The sequence below is a fragment of the Prionailurus viverrinus genome, chromosome E1 (assembly GCF_022837055.1).
Source record: "Prionailurus viverrinus isolate Anna chromosome E1, UM_Priviv_1.0, whole genome shotgun sequence".
Classification (NCBI taxonomy): domain Eukaryota; kingdom Metazoa; phylum Chordata; class Mammalia; order Carnivora; family Felidae; genus Prionailurus; species Prionailurus viverrinus.
In genome coordinates, this window is record NC_062574.1 from 52,193,743 (window position 1) to 52,211,117 (window position 17,375).

General features: G+C 62.5%; 1 protein-coding gene across 1 annotated transcript; it reads right to left on the reverse strand.

Annotated features, from left to right (window-relative positions):
- NOTUM (notum, palmitoleoyl-protein carboxylesterase) lies at positions 1-8,713 on the reverse strand. Its single transcript, XM_047834109.1, has 12 exons — positions 8,661-8,713; positions 7,425-7,789; positions 6,274-6,326; positions 6,098-6,193; positions 5,569-5,629; positions 4,658-4,716; positions 4,187-4,289; positions 3,275-3,466; positions 3,011-3,111; positions 2,320-2,467; positions 871-918; positions 1-640 (listed from the first exon to the last, which is right to left on the reverse strand). The coding sequence occupies exons 2-12, from the start codon at positions 7,760-7,762 to the stop codon at positions 334-336; spliced, it is 1,506 nt and encodes a 501-aa protein (XP_047690065.1). The 5' UTR covers positions 7,763-7,789; positions 8,661-8,713; the 3' UTR covers positions 1-333.
- Between the last annotated feature and the right edge of the window lie 8,662 nt (positions 8,714-17,375).

Here is a 17,375-nt window from a genome sequence, read left to right on the forward strand (position 1 = left end):
ATATCATTAATCATATATTTCTTATTTCCCTTTTTTAAAAAATTAAAGTAATAAAAAAGTCATTTTATAAAATAATACAAAAGGCCAGGAGAGGCTGAGGCTGGGGCTGGGCCAGCGGGCTGGAACCCGGCGCCTCGGGCTCCCCAGCGAGGGCGGGGCGGGAGGCAGGGCTGGGGCTGGAGGGCGGGTCCACGGTCTCCAGCGAAGGCTGCTGGGAGGATGGCCAGGGCCCTGTCTGTCCTAGCAGGGGCAGAAGAGGCCGGGCAGGTGGCCCTGGGGTGGGGAGCCCGTGGCGGCGGCCGGCCCTCAGTGCCAGCTCCCGGGGCGGGACCCCTAGCTGCCGCTGCTCAGCATCCCCAGCAGTTTACTGGGCTCCAGGCCCTGCTGCTGCGCCACGGTCTGCACGTCAAAGCCCATGTGCATGAGGAACTGGGCCACGTTCATCTCCTGCCCCGTGAACTGGTCCCGGATGGTGGGGCAGGAGGGGTTGCAGTGGGGCCAGGGGCAGCTGTCCACCAGGTGGACAGGGCAGCCCTTCAGGGGGGCTTTGCCGGCCTTGTGGTTGTCGTGCAGGCTTCTGTCCCAGCAGTGCAGCGCCCGCGGCAGCGAGGTCCCCTTCACCTGGACGTCCGTCCAGTGGCTGCAGACAGAAATCCAGGTGGGGCTCGCTCGGCATTGCTACCACCGGAGGCGGGCTGACTCTGAATTCTTGCCACACAGCTGGTTGTGTAAGCGGCATCGGAAGCCCGAGACAGAAGCCCTTCATACAGAGCCAGAGAAGGCAGGTGGCGGCCAGGTGGGGGGGTGGGGCTGTGGACGTCTGGAGCGAGAGCCAGGGATGCGATCTATCCGGGGCATGGGGACACTGACCTTCGGATGATGATCTCGTGGGAGAGGCAGGCGGGGGCGAAGCTGGCCCTGTTGGGGAGCAGACAGTCAGCTCACAGAGAGCACCTCCAGCATCTTCCCCACCCTGGTGCCCACAGGTCCTGACGCTCCAGCCCACCCCCCTGGGCACCTGTCTCTGGCTCCCACCTCCTTCCTGTACCTACTGCTCTGGACCAGGCCTTGTCCCCACCAACCCATGGGCTCCCCTACAAACCCTTGTCTCTTTCTGCCTCCAAACCCGGCACAGAGTCCACCCCTTCCAGGCACGGCCACCTGGGCCATGGTGGGATGCTGACCCGGACAGGTGAATATTTTGCTGTTTGTTTGTTTGTTTAATAGGCTTCATTTCTAGATTCACATTAAATTTTTTTTTTTAACGTTTATTTATTTCTTTTTTTCCTTTTTTTTTTTTTTCAACGTTTATTTATTTTTGGGACAGAGAGAGACAGAGCATGAACGGGGGAGGGGCAGAGAGAGAGGGAGACACAGAATCGGAAACAGGCTCCAGGCTCCGAGCCATCAGCCCAGAGCCTGACGCGGGGCTCGAACTCACGGACCGCGAGATCGTGACCTGGCTGAAGTCGGACGCTTCACCGACTGCGCCACCCAGGTGCCCCTAACGTTTATTTATTTCTGAGACAGAGAGAGACAGAGCATGAACGGGGGAGGGGCAGAGAGAGAGGGAGACACAGAATCGGAAGCAGGCTCCAGGCTGGGAGCTGTCAGCACAGAGCCCGACGCGGGGCTCGAACTCATGGACCGCGAGATCGTGACCTGAGCTGAAGTTGGACGCTTAACCGACTGAGCCACCCAGGCGCCCCTCTAGGTTCACGTTAAAACTGAGTGGAAGGTATGGAGATTTCTCACACCCCCCCTGCCCCCACACCTACAGCCTCCCCCATTATCAGCATCCCCCACCAGATGGCGTGTCCGTCACAACTGACGAACCTTCAGTGACACACAGCTACCGCCAGAGTCCAGAGTCACGGTGCACTCTCGTGCTGGACATCGTAAGGGTTTGCACAAACGGATGCTGACGTGTGTCCATGTTACGGTCTCACACCGAGTAGTCTCACTGTCCTAGGAATCCTCTGTGTCTGTGCACCCCTCCCCCTTTTCCCAACTCCGTCCTTGATGCCGAATGAGCTTTTTACGGACCCCGCAGTTCTGCCTTTTCTGGGATGTCACAGAGTTGGAATCACACGCTACGTGGCCTTTCTCGGACTGGCTTCCTTCTCTTGGCTACGTGCGTTTACGTTTCCTCCACGTCTTTTCAGGGTTCAGAAGCTCATTCCTGTTCAGCGCTGGGCAATACCCCTGCGCGCAAGGCCGCTTCCTGTTTTGCCATCTGTGAGGCCGCTATCTTTACGTCAAATGGTTTACCGCCTACCTAGAGGGGCGGGGGTGGGGTGGGGTGGGCAGGACACTCACGGCACATCCTTGAGCGTGTTGCGAAGCTCGCGGCCCAGGTTCTGGATGTACAGCCACTGGCCCTCCTGCACCGGCTGTCCCGTGAGATGCACGTTGTCCACAGTCAGCTGGGCCTCATCAAACAGCCACTGCACCACGAACACGGGGCCTGGGGGGGCACAGCTCAGCTGGGCCTTGCCTCGACACTCTGCCCTCCACCCCGGGCTAAGGGCCGCTGAGGTCCAGCCAGCTCCACGGCAGGCTCACAGGCCCTTGGAGTGCTGGCTACCGGCCCCCTCACGGTGTGCTTGTCTGAAGAAGTACCTTGTTACCTCCCCCACCAACCTTGGCCTGGCTCCCAGGGTGTGCACTGTGACCACAACTTGGTGGTGGTGTCCCTTCAAGTGTGGGACTGAGGAGGGACGGCCGAGGCCCACGGAGGGCAGCACTAGGATTCAGCTGCCAAGCACATTCCTAACTGTGACTGTGGACAGGGTGACCCACTGTCCTGGTCGGCCTGGGAGCGAGTGCACTTTCAGTGCTGAGACCAGGCAAGTCCCAGGCAAACCTGGACGGCTCAGTTCCCCCGCCCCCACGTGGGTGGCCTGCGGTCTCTGCACCCAGCTCTAGACTCCAGGCTGGAGGAAGCCTAGACCCACACCCCCTGCTCCCCACCCTGCCCCGCGTGCCCCGCCCGCAGCCGGCCCCTCACAGCGCAGGGTCGGGTAGACTTTGTAGCCAAAGAAGCAGTTCCACTCCTCGCCGTCCTTGAACTGGTGCCGACAGCGCTCCGGGACCACCCCGTTCCAGTACCTGCGCCAGGGCTGGGGGTCAGGCAGCCCCGCCCCACCCCGCCCCGCCCCGGCCCCTCCCCCCACCCCGCCCCGCCCCAGCCCCTCCCCCCCCCACCGCAGCCCCGCCCCAGGCCCTCCGCCCCCGAGCCGGCGAGCCCAGGAGGCACCCCCGGGTCTGGCACCTGATGCCGCGGCGTATGGCCTCCGTGGGCGCGCACGTGACGGTGTCGACGCAGTCGGTTCGGCGGTACTGCTTGTTGTCCAGGAACCAGCCCGAATCAGCCAGGCCCCGCACCTGGATGGCCGGGTAGCCCAGCTCCTCCAGCTGCTCGGCCACGCGGTCCACGTTCAGCAGCACCCCCGTGCCCCCCGCGCTGGGGAGGAGGCAGTACGTGAGGCGGGATGGCCGCGGTGGGGCGCTCGCCTCCCCGGAGCCCGCCCTGCCCCAGCCTAGGCCCGAGAAGGGGCCGGGATCCTGACGCGTCCTGAGCTGCCAACATGCTCCGTGTTCCACATTCGTGTGCAAGACCCACAGGCCTTTGGGGGTCACGGAGGCACAGGAGGGGCTGGCAGAGCTCCCGACACTGAGCTAAGTGGCAGGTCACCCACTTCCTCCCCCTCCTCTCTCCCTTCCTCTGTCTCTGACTCGGTTTCCTTATCTGAAAACGAAGACAAAACATGTGGCCTCAGACCCCCTCAGGTATTCTACCGATGTCCTCGGGGCCCTGCATGCCTGCAGCGGTGCAGCCACCAGGCGTGATCCCGCTTGCAGGGACCCCAGGCCTTGGAGAAGGTACACCGGTCCACAGCTAGCCCCTAACCGACTACCTAGGCCACCGTCATCCAAGGCTTCCCTGCCTTGGGAATCCAGCAACCTCAGAGTCCAGAAGCATCCTCCGGACAGCTTCCAGCTACACAGCACTGTGGAGCGGAACCCCTGTGACGCTCCAGTAACACAGACCCTCCTAGGTGCCCTCCCAGGCCTGGAGAGGCGTGAGCTCCCTGGAGCCCAAGGCGCGGCCCCTCCTCGCCCTCCACCCCTCTAATCCCACCACCCCCCCTGCACACACAGGCCCCCGCCCTGCCTGGCCCACCTGCTCCCTGCCAGCAGCAGCACCTTGGCCCCGCTCAGCCCTTTGCCCAAGAGCTCTCGGACCACCTCCTGGATGATGAGGGCACCCATGAAGGCGTACTCGTCTGCAAGGAGGAGGACCGTGGCTTCAACGGGGGGCCTGGACAGGAGCAAGGCCTCCCAGCTCCAGGTTGGAAGGAGGAAGAATTCTAGCTGGGGGTCTGGAGGTCCTCCCGGGGGATAGGGTCAGGGGCTGAGGTGAACTGAAGGGAGGTTGTCAGGTGCGTGAGGGATGGGGCCCCTCCCCAGGGGACACGCAGGAGTGAGGACCTCCGAAGGGGCCAAGCCAGGCCTGGACAACAGGCAGTGGGTGCTTGGGGCAGGCGTCCCGGGACACACGGTCAGAGGATTAGAGGGAGTTACGAAACTGGGGCCCTGTCCTCCCTGCCGTGTCCTCCGGGGCAGAGAACAGAAGTTACAGCAAGGAACTCACTCTTCTCAGACTTGGACGAAGCCCCGCTCCAGACATCGCTGGAGCAGTAGGGGACGAAGCTGTGACAACGGACGGTGTGAGTTGCCATAGTCCTCTGCTGCCCAAGGCCCTCAGGAAGGACCCCTCCCCAGGAAGGGTCCTGAGGACAGGACCGCCTGGGAAAAACCTCTCGGAGGACAAGATCCTCCCAAGGACAGGACCTCCTGGGAAGGACTCCCCCCAAAAGGAAGGACCCTCCCCAGGGAGGAACACCCCCCATGGGGTTCCCCTGGAAAGAACCCCCCCCCACCCAAGGACAGGAATCCCTCATAGGTAGGAACCCTCAGGGAGAATCTCCCCAGGAAGGACCCTCCAGGTGGGACCCGCCCCCAGGAAGGGCCCCCCCCCCCAGGAAAGACCCTCCCCAGGGAGGAACACCCCCCATGGGACTCGCCAAGGAAGAACCCCTCCCAGAAGGACCCCCCCCCCCCCAGGAAAGACCCTCCCCAGGGAGGAACACCCCCCATGGGATTCCCCTGGAAAGAACCCCCCCCCACCCAAGGACAGGAATCCCTCATAGGTAGGAACCCTCAGGGAGAATCTCCCCAGGAAGGACCCTCCAGGTGGGACCCGCCCCCAGGAAGGGCCCCCCCCCCAGGAAAGACCCTCCCCAGGGAGGAACACCCCCCATGGGGTTCCCCTGGAAAGAACCCCCCCCCCCACCCAAGGACAGGAATCCCTCATAGGTAGGAACCCTCAGGGAGAATCTCCCCAGGAAGGACCCTCCAGGTGGGACCCGCCCCCAGGAAGGGCCCCCCCCCCCAGGAAAGACCCTCCCCAGGGAGGAACACCCCCCATGGGACTCGCCAAGGAAGAACCCCTCCCAGAAGGACCCCCCCCCCCCAGGGAAGGACCGTTGTGCTCCCTCTTACACCATGTTGGCATTCCACCAGTGGGGGTTTTCCTCTGGCTGGGAGGACAGGATCCCTGTGCCTGTGGTGTCGGAGGGCAGAGGCAGTGGGTCTTTCTGTTGGGAAGGGGTGTGTGGGGATGGGAGCTACGGGAATGTGTGGGGTGTGGGGGATCCTACTTGGCCACGACAAGGGAGGTAGGCCAGACTAGTCATCTGGACGTGACCCTCGACCTCCACCACCCAGCACTGGCTGCTGTGACCTAGGGATGAGGGGTGTGGAAGCAGCCATAGTAAGCCCCCTCCCCCCCGCCTCCAGAGATTACCTGTGGAACAGAGTGAAGGATGATAGGTGGGTGCCCCCTGACCTTAGGAGGGTGGGAGAACTGGGGGGTGGGCACGGTGGGGGCTTTCCTAGGGCTCTAGGGAGTGAGGAGGGCAAGGGTTCTTCCGGAACTTGGAACTGTCAGCCCTACCCTACCCTGCCCTACCCCTCAGGCGGGAGCTCGGGTGGGGGGGTGGGGTGAGGGGGGGACCGGCGACTTGCTGACCTGTGCGGGTGCGCGGCCAGTCTCTGGAGCTCATGAGGCGCCGCATGGTGTCATAGCGGGAGTCGCAGTTCTCCCGGTTGAAGCAGTACCAGCCACCTGCGGGCACAGCCACCATGTCAGGGCCCGCACGCCCAGGGGCCTCCGCCCTCCTCGCCGCCTCGGCTCCGGGGACGCACCTTCCAGAAAAAGGAGCCACCGCCGACTGCCCTTGGATTCCTTCAGGTAGTAGCTGCAAGGAGGGGGAGGGGGACGGGCGGAGCGGGTGGTCAGCTGGGGCCCGCGAGGACCCAGCTCTGGGGAGGAAAGGGTCATTCCACCTGTCGCCCGGCGCACGCGCCAGCCGCACGGGGGCGCCAGCGGCCAGGCCCCGCGGAGCGCGCGCGGCCCCGCCGGCGGTGGCGGGTCCCGGGAGGTGGCGCTCGTGGGGCGGGAAGGGCCTCGAGGGGCTGTGTGGTCCGTGGAAAATCCCCACGGCCCGCCCCGCGCGGGACCCGCTGTAACCTCGGCGCCGGCGGCGGGGCGCGGGGAGCGGTGGGGGCGGTCTTGCTGGGCTCGGGATCTCCCGGGACCCGCAGTGGTGCTTGGAGACCGAAAAGCACCCTCTCTAGAGGAGCGTGCACGTGGGGCGGGGGCCCTGGGACCGCCAGGAAGGCGCGGAAGGGCGCGAGTACCACCGAGGCCCGACCTAACGTCCGGTCCTCGGGCTGCCGACTTCGCTGAGGGTGTGGGGGCCCCGACCCCTCCTCAACCCTCAGCCTCACATCCTTCCTTCCGTATACATCGGGGCTGGACAGGGGTGAATGCCGCAGCCCGGGTCCTTCGGTCCCACCTGCGCCCCTTGCCCGTCCCTCTGGCTGGCTGGGATCTCAGGTAGTCCCGGCAGCAGCAGGGGGCAGACAGGGTCGTTGTGGAGCTGGGGTGGGGGTGGGGTACCGCAGGACTCTCCCCGCCCCGCTGCGTCGCCTCCTGCGGCTGGAGCCAGGGTCACCTCCCCGCCCAGAGACCGAAGGACGCGAGCAGCGGGGCAGGGCACGGGTGGCCGAGGGGTCAGTGCCCGGCCTGGCCAGAGGCCAGCTCTCCGAGCGCTGCCCCCACCCCACCCCACCCCACCCCACCCCACCCCCGCTGCGGGTGCCCGCCCCGGGTCCTCCGCAGGGCCAGCTCCTCTGCGAGCCCGACGGGGGCCCTCTTACCCCCCACCCCGAGGAGGGGGGCGGGCGACCAGCGCCGGGACTCCGAGCGTCCGAGGGGGCACGGAGGCGGGTGGCGGCCGAGCCCCGCGGGGCGGCCTGCAGGGGGCGCCGGTCGGGGCGGGCGCAGGCCTTACCCGGCGGGGCTGCCGTCGTTGCAGGTCACCGACGTGTTGAGCAGGAGGTGCAGGCGCAGGTCCTCGTTGAGCTGCTGAGCCGAGCAGGGGTACAGGGACTGGGCCAGGCTCTTGACCTGCGCCATGAAGCTGTCCATGTTGCCCTCCACGGCGGTGAAGTCCAGCGGGAAGCTCTCCACCGGCTGCCCGGCCGCGGGTGCCGCCTCGGCCCGAGGCGGGGAGGGCGGCGGGGGCGGCTGCGGGCCGCGGCGCCGCCAGGTCTTCCTGCCCTCGCCGCCCCCGGCCCAGTGCAGCAGGCCCAGCAGCAGCAGCAGCAGCACGCGCACCCCTCGGCCCATGGCCGCGCCGCTCGGGCCCGCGGCCACCTGCGGAGAGCGGGCGGCCTTGAGGCGGCGGCGGCGGCGGGGGTGGGGGCGCCGGGCCGGGGGCGCCGGGGCCGCGGGGCGCCGGCCGCGCCTGCTCGCCCGACCGGCTGCCCGCGCTGGGCCCGGCGGAGGAAGCGCGGGCGGCTCGGCGTCGAGGCTCGGGGGGCCGGGCGCCGTCGGCCTGGGCTGCTCGGGCTCCGCGCGCGGCCGGCGAGGGCAGCGCAGGGTCTGGGTGCGCTGGCTCCGGCCCGCGCCAATGAGCGGCGGGGGCCGAGCCTGGGCGTAGTTTGCGGGGGCCGCGGCGGCCCGGGTGCCCGCGCGTTAGATGTGCCGCCGCCGCCGCCGCCCGGCTCGGCGGAGGGGGAGGGGGCCGCGCTCGCTCTTTTCTTGGCGGAGGCATCGCCTTTTCTTCCCAAACCGCAAGCCTGACGGAGGGGCCTGGCCTACCCCGCCGCGGCCGCCGGAGGCGCTCCCGGCCCGGCTCCGTGGGGGGCAGCGCGGCCCCCGAGGTCCCCGGCAGCTCCATTCCCCCCGCGGCCGGCCCGGCGCCGCCGCCGCCGCCGCCGCCGCCCTCACCCCCACCCCCGCCCCGGGGAGGCTGGAAGGGGCGGCGGGGGCCGAGGGGAGGGGAGACGCCACGGGCAGGAGCGGGGCTTTTCCGCGCCGGGACTCCGCCTGCCGCGCAGGGGCCGGGCCCGACGGGCCTGGGGGCGCAGGGCGGGCGCGCTCACCTGAGCCGCCGGGGTCCCCCCTCACCCTGCTGCCCAGGCCCGGAGCCGCCGGCGGGCGACCCGGGCCCCGGCCCGCACCCCACCCCCACCCCCACCCCCTCCCACCGCCCGCCCCGAACGCGCCCGAGCCCCGCGCTCACCGCGGCCGGCCCCGCGGCCCCGGCTCCTCGGCGTCGCTCGCCCTGCGCCAGCCCGCTGGGACGCCGGCTCGGCTGCGCTCCCCCTCTGGCGCTGGCGCGGAGCCGCCCGGGACTTTTATCCAGCGGGGCCCCCGGGATCAAAGCGACGGCGGACACAGGGCCCCGCGCCGAGGGGCCGGCAGCAGCGGCGCCGGGGCCTCCAGGAGGAGCGGACAGGTGTGGCGCGGGGCCCCGGCGCCCTCGGCGACCTGCGGGGAGGCACCGGGCGTCCCGGCACGGCGCCACGGGGGAGTCGCCCGATCCTGCGCCCGGATGGAAGGATTCTGGGCGGCCCTGGGAGGCAGTGGGGCCAGAAGGGGCGCTGCCACTTACCGAGGTCGGCGAGCCTCGGGGTGGGGTCCTGGATCCTCCCTGCGTGAGCCCTGGCTGAGCGCTCCACGCCGAGGACCCCCAAGAACCTTTCCCTGCCCTAGCCGCCACTGGGAGATGGGGAGGGGAGGGGGCGAGGATCGATGAGCCGCCGGCTCGGTCTCCCCTCAGTGACCCCCACGCAGCCCAGTCTGTCTGGCCCATCACCTCACCTTCCCAGCGCACCTCACCGAAGACAGAAGGAGATTCTTTCTCAGAAATCAAAACGGGGTGTGTGTGTGTGGGGGGGGGGGCAGGTGTTTGCTTAGGAGGCTTCTACGGGTGGGTGGGGAGAAAAAAAAGCGTTTCTTCACCATCCACACCCACAAAGTGCTGTGGACTGCTTTAGTAGACCTTTTCTCCTTTCCCCTCCCATCTACAGTCCAGCGGATGCCATCACACCCATTTTAAAGATAGGGAACAGGCCTTGCCTTTGGGGACAGGGGTCCAGAACTGGGTTGGGGGGGGGGCTTCCTGAGTCCCTCTCCTAATTCAGGGCAACGGGGAGGCTGTGTTCACCCCCCCCCCCGGGAGGCACCTGCAGCCCCTCCTGGGGCAGGAGATTAGAGGCTGCCACCCCACCCCAGCCCCCCCTGGATTGCTGCTGGCCCGACTGCCCTCTGTCCTTCTCACCAGGCCCAAGGCTGAGTGCTGAGCTGTACACACAGCAGGCAGCTCTGGCTGGGCTCTCAGGAAGACCAAACAGGGCCCCTGAGAGCTGGTGTTCGGGCACTCGAGGGATGTGAGGTGTGTAATGGAACCCTCAAAGCCTAAGATGAGTCTTAGGGGCCCCAGAGGTTGGCCTGGGCCGGAGTCATTCAGCTAAGAGAGGGCAGGCTGTGTGACTAGCACGGGTCCTCCCCACGGGCACCTTCAGGGAAGCTGTGTACCCATTTTCCAGATGAGGGGGACTGAGGCTCGGAGAAGCTCACAGACGTGCTGAGAGTGAGCTGTGTTCGCTCAAAAATCCACACTGGCCGTCCCACCCCCACGTGGTTGGGTCCGTTTAAAGGCTTGGGACTGGCCGGCCAGAGGTGGTAGCTTCGCACAGATTCCGTCCAGAGGGATTCCACCTTCCCGCCCCCGCTGACCTAGGTATTGGGGAGAACCTGCCTGGGAGCCCCCTACCTCTAGGAGCCTATTGCTCCAAGTTCCAGGCGGGGAAGGTCGGCTTCCAGCTGGGTGGCATCATCGGGTTGGGTCGCGCTCCACACTGACCCGGCTCTGAGCCGTTTCCTGGCTGGGAGATCCAGCGCAGGACCTGTGACCTCTCTCTATGCCTCCGTTTCCTCTTCTTTAAAGTGGGGTAATGACCATACCTCTATCAGAGCTTCTCTTGTGGGATTATGGGAGCCCATGCGTGAAAGTGCTCAGCACGGTGGGCGGCCGGGACGGCAGCGATGATTGCCAACGAAATTCCGGGACAAGGGGAGAGCATGCACGTTGTACTCGCCGGCGTTTGCCGTAATGCGTTTTAGCCTGCACATTGAACCAAAATGAGTTCTTGTTTTGGTTTATTCGACATAACTAGCAGAAGCGAAAAGCTTTCCCCGGAACATTCCTGCCCGTCTGTCTGTCTGTCTGTGTCTCCGCCTTCGCCATTCCTGCTCCGTGCGACCCTGACCTGTCGCGGCAGTTGGCTGTGACACACTGACTCTGTCCTCTCCCTGCCGGCCCCCGAGGGGCCAGCTGTACCTTCTGCGCCCCAGACTCCCGCACTCAGAGATTGCAACTCCTGCACTCTGCCGGGTCCTCCCAGGACAGCCGGCACTTCAGGCTGCCCAGCGCTGGGCCTCCTCTTCCGGGCAGACGCACCCAGCCCCGAGGCCACGGAGGAGGGCAGCCCCTCGGCTGAGCAGCGACGGGTCAGATACCATCTTGCAGCCAGGAGGATGGGCCGCGGTCAGAAACAAGGGAAAGGACAGGCATTGGCCGGGGACGCATGGAGGACGTGTGTGCGCCGCTGGCGGGAACGTCAAATGGGGCAGCCACTGCGGGAGACAGTTTGGTGGCTCCTCGGTAGGTTAAACGGAATTATCGAGTGATCTAGCCATCCCATGCCCAGGTATATTCTCTAAACAATTGAAAGCAGGTGTCCCAACAAAAGCCTGTATGGCACCGTCCGTGGCACCAGTACTACGTACAGTCGTCGAAAGGTGGAAAACCCGGACGTCCATCCACGAGGGAACGGATGGACAAAACGTGGTCTATACCATTCAGACATAAAAAGGAAGCATCGACACGCGCTTCGTAATGAGTGAATCTTAGAAACGTGAAGCCGAGTGAGAGAAGCCAGATACAAAAGGCCACATATTTTATGATTCCGTTCGTGTGAGATAGCCAGAATGGGCGAATCCACAGAGCCAGAAAGCAGACTGCTGGTTGCCAGGGCACGTGGAGGAAGAGGGGACGAGTGACGAAAATATTCTGGAATCGGTCGAGGTGGCAATTGCACCTGTGCGTGAACTCAATGCCGCGGAATTGTATACTTTAAAGTGATTGGTTTTAGGTTATGTGAATTTTACCTGGGAAAAACAAACAAACCCTATAGCTCCAAGGGGTGTGACCCATGGTGGTCACCAGGCTGGACGTAGGACACCACGTGACTGAGGATGTGCTCCAGGTAGACTGAGTGTCCAGGTGGGACATTCTCCCAGGACATGTGATGTGCACCCCCCAGCTTGCTCACTAGATGGACGTCCAGGGGCCCCACATGGTGGGGGACGGAGCATCAGACCCCAGCACCTGCTCTCCCCACCCCCCCACCCCCCGCCTGGGGCTGGGTCTCGGATTGCCAGGTTTCTCACCTGTAAAGTGGAGATAAGAACAGCACGTGCCTCCCAGGGTCGAGGGAACAGGAAATGAGGCAGGACCAGCAGAAGCTAGGGAGCATGTGATATATGATGGTTATTACTTGGGCATGCGTGGTGGCCATCCCCGAGGGACCAATGTAGACTGAGGTCATGGGCACCAAGGGCTCATGGAATGTCTGGAGGGTAGGAACTTAGGTTTGGGGACGAGGAGCAGGAACAAATCATCCTCCTGCGGTGGCCCACAGACCAAGGACGCCACAGATGCTGGACGTGGGGCTCGCCCTTCTCTGGCCTCTCCCCACGGCCATGTGCAGTGCAGTAGACTTTGCTTTATTCCTGCCCCTTGGCTTCCTGGCTCCCATTCAGGGGGGCAGGTGCTCCCAGCTAAGCTCAGATCTGGCGTATGCTCAACCGCAAGGAAGCTGGGGAACTGAGAACCCGGAGTGGGGGGGTTCTTTTCTTTAGGAGGGGCATCCCCAGACATGGTTTGGGGGTGCAGGGGCTGCCGCCTGGGCAGGAAGACAAGGGGGAGGGAGCCGGAGACCTCAGGTGAGTACACGGGTAACTGATGGGAGCTGTGTTCCATGTGTCAACATGTGCCCAATTCCTGGGAAGCGGCAGGCAGAGAATGAACAAACGTTTGGGGGAAAACAGAGCTAGGGCCCAAGCTGGGGCAGGTTCAGGGCCCAGGCTGGCGGAAGCCACTGAGGGAGAGGGAAGAGGGCGCGGTGGAGGGCAGTCCGTGGTGCGGGGGTCCCACCTGAAACCCCGTGTGAGGCCTTTCAGACCAACAGCGTGGCCAGAGGGCCGGGCCTCCGGGACCTCCGGTCATTCGGCAGCTGTGGACCCAGTGCCCTTGCCCAGATGTGGGACCGCCCTACACAGCACGGCTGGCTCCCTCCTGGGGCCCCTTGAGGGCCCTGAGTCTGGCTTTGCATAGCAGGAGGGCTGCTCTGAGCTCCAGCTGTGGCCTGCCTGCCGTCTGGGGCCCAGATGCCGCCTGCCGGCCTCAGCCGCCTCGCCTCGCTCTCCGCCACCTGGGCAGCTCCGCACCCCAGCTGCTGGCCTCTGAGGCCCCAGAGGGCAGACAATCCTGCTCCCCCCAGGGGCTTGCTCTGAGAGGAGGCCTTGCTCCCTGGCCAGGCAAAAGCCCATCTCCAGCTCTGAGCCAGGGAAGGGGCCTCAAGGCCAGAGCCTGCAGTCAGAGAATCTGAACCCTCTTTTGGGTTCCCCCAGGGTCCCCCCACCCCCATTCATTAGCAGAAAATCCCCCCTGGCCTCATACTCCCAGACCTTGATTAGCAAAACGGCTTGCCTGGTGCGGGGGTGTGTGGGTCTAGGCCCTTTACAGACACTTCTAGGCCCGATGTGGGGACATGTCCTCTCCTGAGAATCAGGTGGCCATTCACAGGCCTGCCCTGAGCAGCCTTGGGATCACCTGGCAGAAGGGACCATATATATACCCCTTATCCTGGGATTGAGAGAGCCCAGGAGTTAGAGCCCCATTCACGTAGGGGTGAGGGCCCCCAGGGCTGCGAGAGGAAGCTACATCATAGTGCCCCCTGTGACCGCCTCCCATCCCATCCCAGTGAACAGAGGACCAGTGCAGGCTTTCCTGGCCCCAGACTCAACCCCTGAGGGCCTTGGGTCCCATGCACGGTTATTTGGCAAGACCTGCTTGCCTCTCTGCGCCCCTCCCCCATCCTGCCCCCCCACCTCCTCGCAAAGCCTCAGCTGCCTGGTGGATGGTCCTGGCTGGAGGACCCTCCCGGATGTGGCTGCCCCCCTGGCTAACTGGAGTGTCAGGGCCCACCTGGGAACGGCCACCCTCCAAAGCTGGCAGGAGGAAGGGGATGGGGATGGGAGGTGCTTCTGGAAGATCTGTGGAGATGGGGCTTCCCAGGGTGTCGCAGGTGTCCCCAGGGCACCAGTGCGTGCCCCACCCCTGCCGTACAGGTGAGGAAGGGCCTGGGGAGGTCAGGTCCCATGGGGAGGGCCAGAGCCAGCTCCCCCTCGGCTCTGCCAGCTGCTGGCTCCTTCGCACCCTAATGAGCTCCAGGCCAGCTGGTCCCCATCCGTGCGGCCTGCTGGTCCCCAGTGCCGGCTGCAATAGCGGCTGCAGGCCAGGGAGGCCGGGCCATGTGACCTTCGGCCCGTCCTCCCTCCCACCCTGTGATCTGCACGTGGCCTCTAGGGAGGCAGAAACAAACCCTCAGATCTCGTCACTGGGAACCTTTCAGCGCCAGCGACATCAAAGGGGGCAGCGGGGGCGGGGGCGGCAGATGCTTCTCTTAAAGGGCCACACCACTTTTTAATTCAAAGCAGATTCTGGGAACAGCTGTCTTGCTACCGCATCGTTGTTGGAGGAGGGAGGACAGGGGCCAGAAGGAGCGGGGAGGCAGCGATCCCTGCCCTCCCAGCCCAGGGCATTCGCTGTTCAGAACCCGTGAGAGGGTAGGTAGGGACAGTGCTGGGGCCCCTCCAGATTTCAGAAGAGGGCACTGGGGCTGAGTATGTCACTTTGCCAGCCGGCAGGGTGGCGACTTAGAAACTCAACTGTTTCATGAAATCAATACTCTGATCATTCTAGCACGTGTGTGTGTGCGTGTGTGTGTGTGTGTGTGACGTTCTTAGTGCCTGGGGGCCACCCACCTCGCTCCATGCGGGGGGGGGGGGGGGGGAGGCAGGGACCCTGTTGGCTCACCTGAGCCCTGTCCCTAGGCTGTCTTCTGGGGGGTGGGGCAGATGATAGGAGAACAGCTGCCCCAGGACCCTCATGACTCAGAGCAGAGTGGTGAGTGTGGAGGTCGCCCGGAGTCATTGTTTCATTCTCTGGCAGTGAGAAGTCACTGCCTTAACGATACCACAGATAATTTCCAGAAAGATCTATGTTGGAAAATAGATGAGGCTGGTTAAGTTAAAAATGCCATGTAACCACGATCGTGTGTGTATGTGCATGTAAACACACACATATGTACATATATTTTTTAAAGTTTTTTTTACTTATTTATATTGAGAGAGAGAACAGAAGGGGGAGAGAGAGGATCCCAAGCGGGCTCCACGGCCCCCAAGCAGAGCCTGATGCGGGCTCAAACCCACAAACTGTGAGATCATGACCTGAGTTGAAACCAAGAGTCGGACACCTAGTCGGCTGAGCCACACAGGTACCCTTATACGTATCTTCCAAATGCATTTTGCCAAATTGTAAGTATGGCACGGGGCAGGGCCGTGCCTCCCCCAGGGGCCCAGCACAAGGTGAACCCTCAAAAACTACTTGCCCCTGCAGGTAATAGGAGCTTTGTTTCCCAGGCCAGCCAGGCGCTTGTAACCTACAACATATGACCTGAGGTCCTAATAAAACCACATCATTTCTTTGAGCCATCATTTCTCTGGAAAATACAGCCTTGGCCCCATTTGCAATGCCCAGGAAGGTAACCTGTATTGCTCTCCTCCTCCCTCAGGATTTGGGTCGGGCCAGGCCAGGAGATTCTGTGCCGCCTGGGGCGAGGACCCCAACCTGGTCTTGCGGCCTGGCTCAGGGCCAGCGGAGGCCCACTGTGGGGCACTCACTGCCTGTGATGTGCTCTATGGCTTGGCCCCGTCTCCTCGGCAGTCAGGGCTGCTGCCACTGTCCTTTTACAAGTGAAGAACCAACCCCCACCCTCCATGCAGCCCGGAGTTCACGCCCCGACCCCTCCCTAGGCTGTCCAGCTTGTGACCTTCCCTACAACATCCACTTGGGGACGCTCGGCACTCTGGGTGCCGTGTACGAGGTCGAACTGGTCCTCGAGCAGGGTCATGTGGGCTGCGGTGAAAATAACACACAAGGGGACATCTGTGCCACCCGCTGGGTGAGAAGGAAGGAGGGGAAGAATTTACGCCCATGTCCCTTAGCATTCCGATACATGCACTTGCTTATCTTTGCAAAAAGAAACACGGGAAGGCTACCCCAGAACTGAAAGAGGATGGTTTTCTATGGGGTGAGTAGGAATGGACCAAGAGGGAGTGATCCTTTCTGGCTGTCTTGTGTTATACTTGTAACTTTTGATGCACATAAATATCTTGTATAACCAAACATAGCATTCAATCAAAAAAGGTGAAAAAAAGACCCTAAGATTCAGAAATAAATGAATCTATGCGCCGGATGACCGTAACTGCACAGAAAAAGAGAATTAATTCAAATAAAACTTGAACACTATACTCTGTACTTCTTTAGCGGTATCTGTTCTGAGGACAAAAATAACTACAAAGAGATCTTGAAATTTCCTTAGTAGGTCGGTAGTTATTAGCCAGATTGCTGTGGCGATTTGGAGGGAAGTTTTGTTTGTTTGTTGCTGCTTTAAATTTTTTTTTAATTTAACATGATTTATTTTCAAGAGAGAGTGGGGATGGAGGAGAGGTAGAGAGAGGGAGACAGAGGATTCAAAGCTCCATGTGTGCTGTGACTGCAGAGTCCTACGTGGGGCTCGAACTCACGAACTGTGAGATCATGGGCCGAAATCAAAAGTGGGCCGCTTAACTGGCCAAGCCACCCAGGAGTCCCTTGTTTTGTTTTTTAAAGTAGGCTCCATGTCCTATGTGGGGCTTGAACCTATGACCCCAAGATCAAGAGTCACATGCTCTACTGACTGAGCCAGCCAGGTGCCCTGGAACAGAGAACGTTAGTAAACACACTGATGTTACTGAAAACAAGCATTGTCACTGTGGAGAAAGGGATACCTGGTTGAACCATGTAGATTTGCTTTTTTTTTTCTTTTGTAGAATAAAAGATGGTTGAATATTGGTAATTTCATATTGTTCAACCAAATATAAATATGGACTGAGGGGAGAGGAAGAAGCCCGAGGTGTGGTTTGGAGGGAGAGACATTCTATGCCATGAGGATGCCAGCTCTGTCCCTGGCGAGGTCGTAGAAGGCAGAGGGGCTCCATAACGCTGAGCACGCTCAGCCCCAGGCCTTGGCTTCTGAAGCCCACTCCCTTCTCATGGAGACCGGGGCTTCCTTGAGAAATGGCAGATTTAGATGGCTGGGGCAGGGAACGTCCTGGGTGAACCTAGGACATCTTGAGTGGCAGAAGTGAAGTGCTCAGAGCAGAATGGAAACCTCCAAAGGACGCAGGGAAGATGTCACTGAGAAAGGTGCCTGCAGGCCAGCTCAGAGTACGGTATCCATGTTAGATTTCCCAATGGCGTGTAGAAGTTCGGTGATTTGTAAGAGATTGGCTTGGCTCTTGGGAAATACACACCGAAGCGCTGAGCAGCAAAGGTGCACGGTATCTCCAATTTATTCTCAAATAGTTCATCAAAAACTTATCTACAGAGAGAGAGAGATCATAAAACAAGTGGGCGGCATGTTATAATTGGCGAGTCTAAGAAACACACAGGAGTTCCTTGTGTTGTTCTTGCAACTGTCTTCTCCTCTTCCTCCTCCTTCTCCCCTCCCTCCTCCTCCCCCCTCCTCCTCCTCCTTCTTGTTTTTTCTTTTTAATTTTTATT

What these genes read in the sequence shown, in the direction of transcription:
- NOTUM (XM_047834109.1), bottom strand. Translation starts at nt 7,762, where the DNA reads ATGGGCCGAGGGGTGCGCGTGCTGCTGCTGCTGCTGCTGGGCCTGCTG. An exon ending in TGGTGGAATGCCAACATGGT is followed by an intron (nt 4,717 to 5,568) that starts GTAAGAGGGAGC and finishes CCGTTGTCACAG; the next exon opens with CTTCGTCCCCTACTGCTCCA. An exon ending in CACGAGATCATCATCCGAAG is followed by an intron (nt 641 to 870) that starts GTCAGTGTCCCC and finishes TTCTGTCTGCAG; the next exon opens with CCACTGGACGGACGTCCAGG.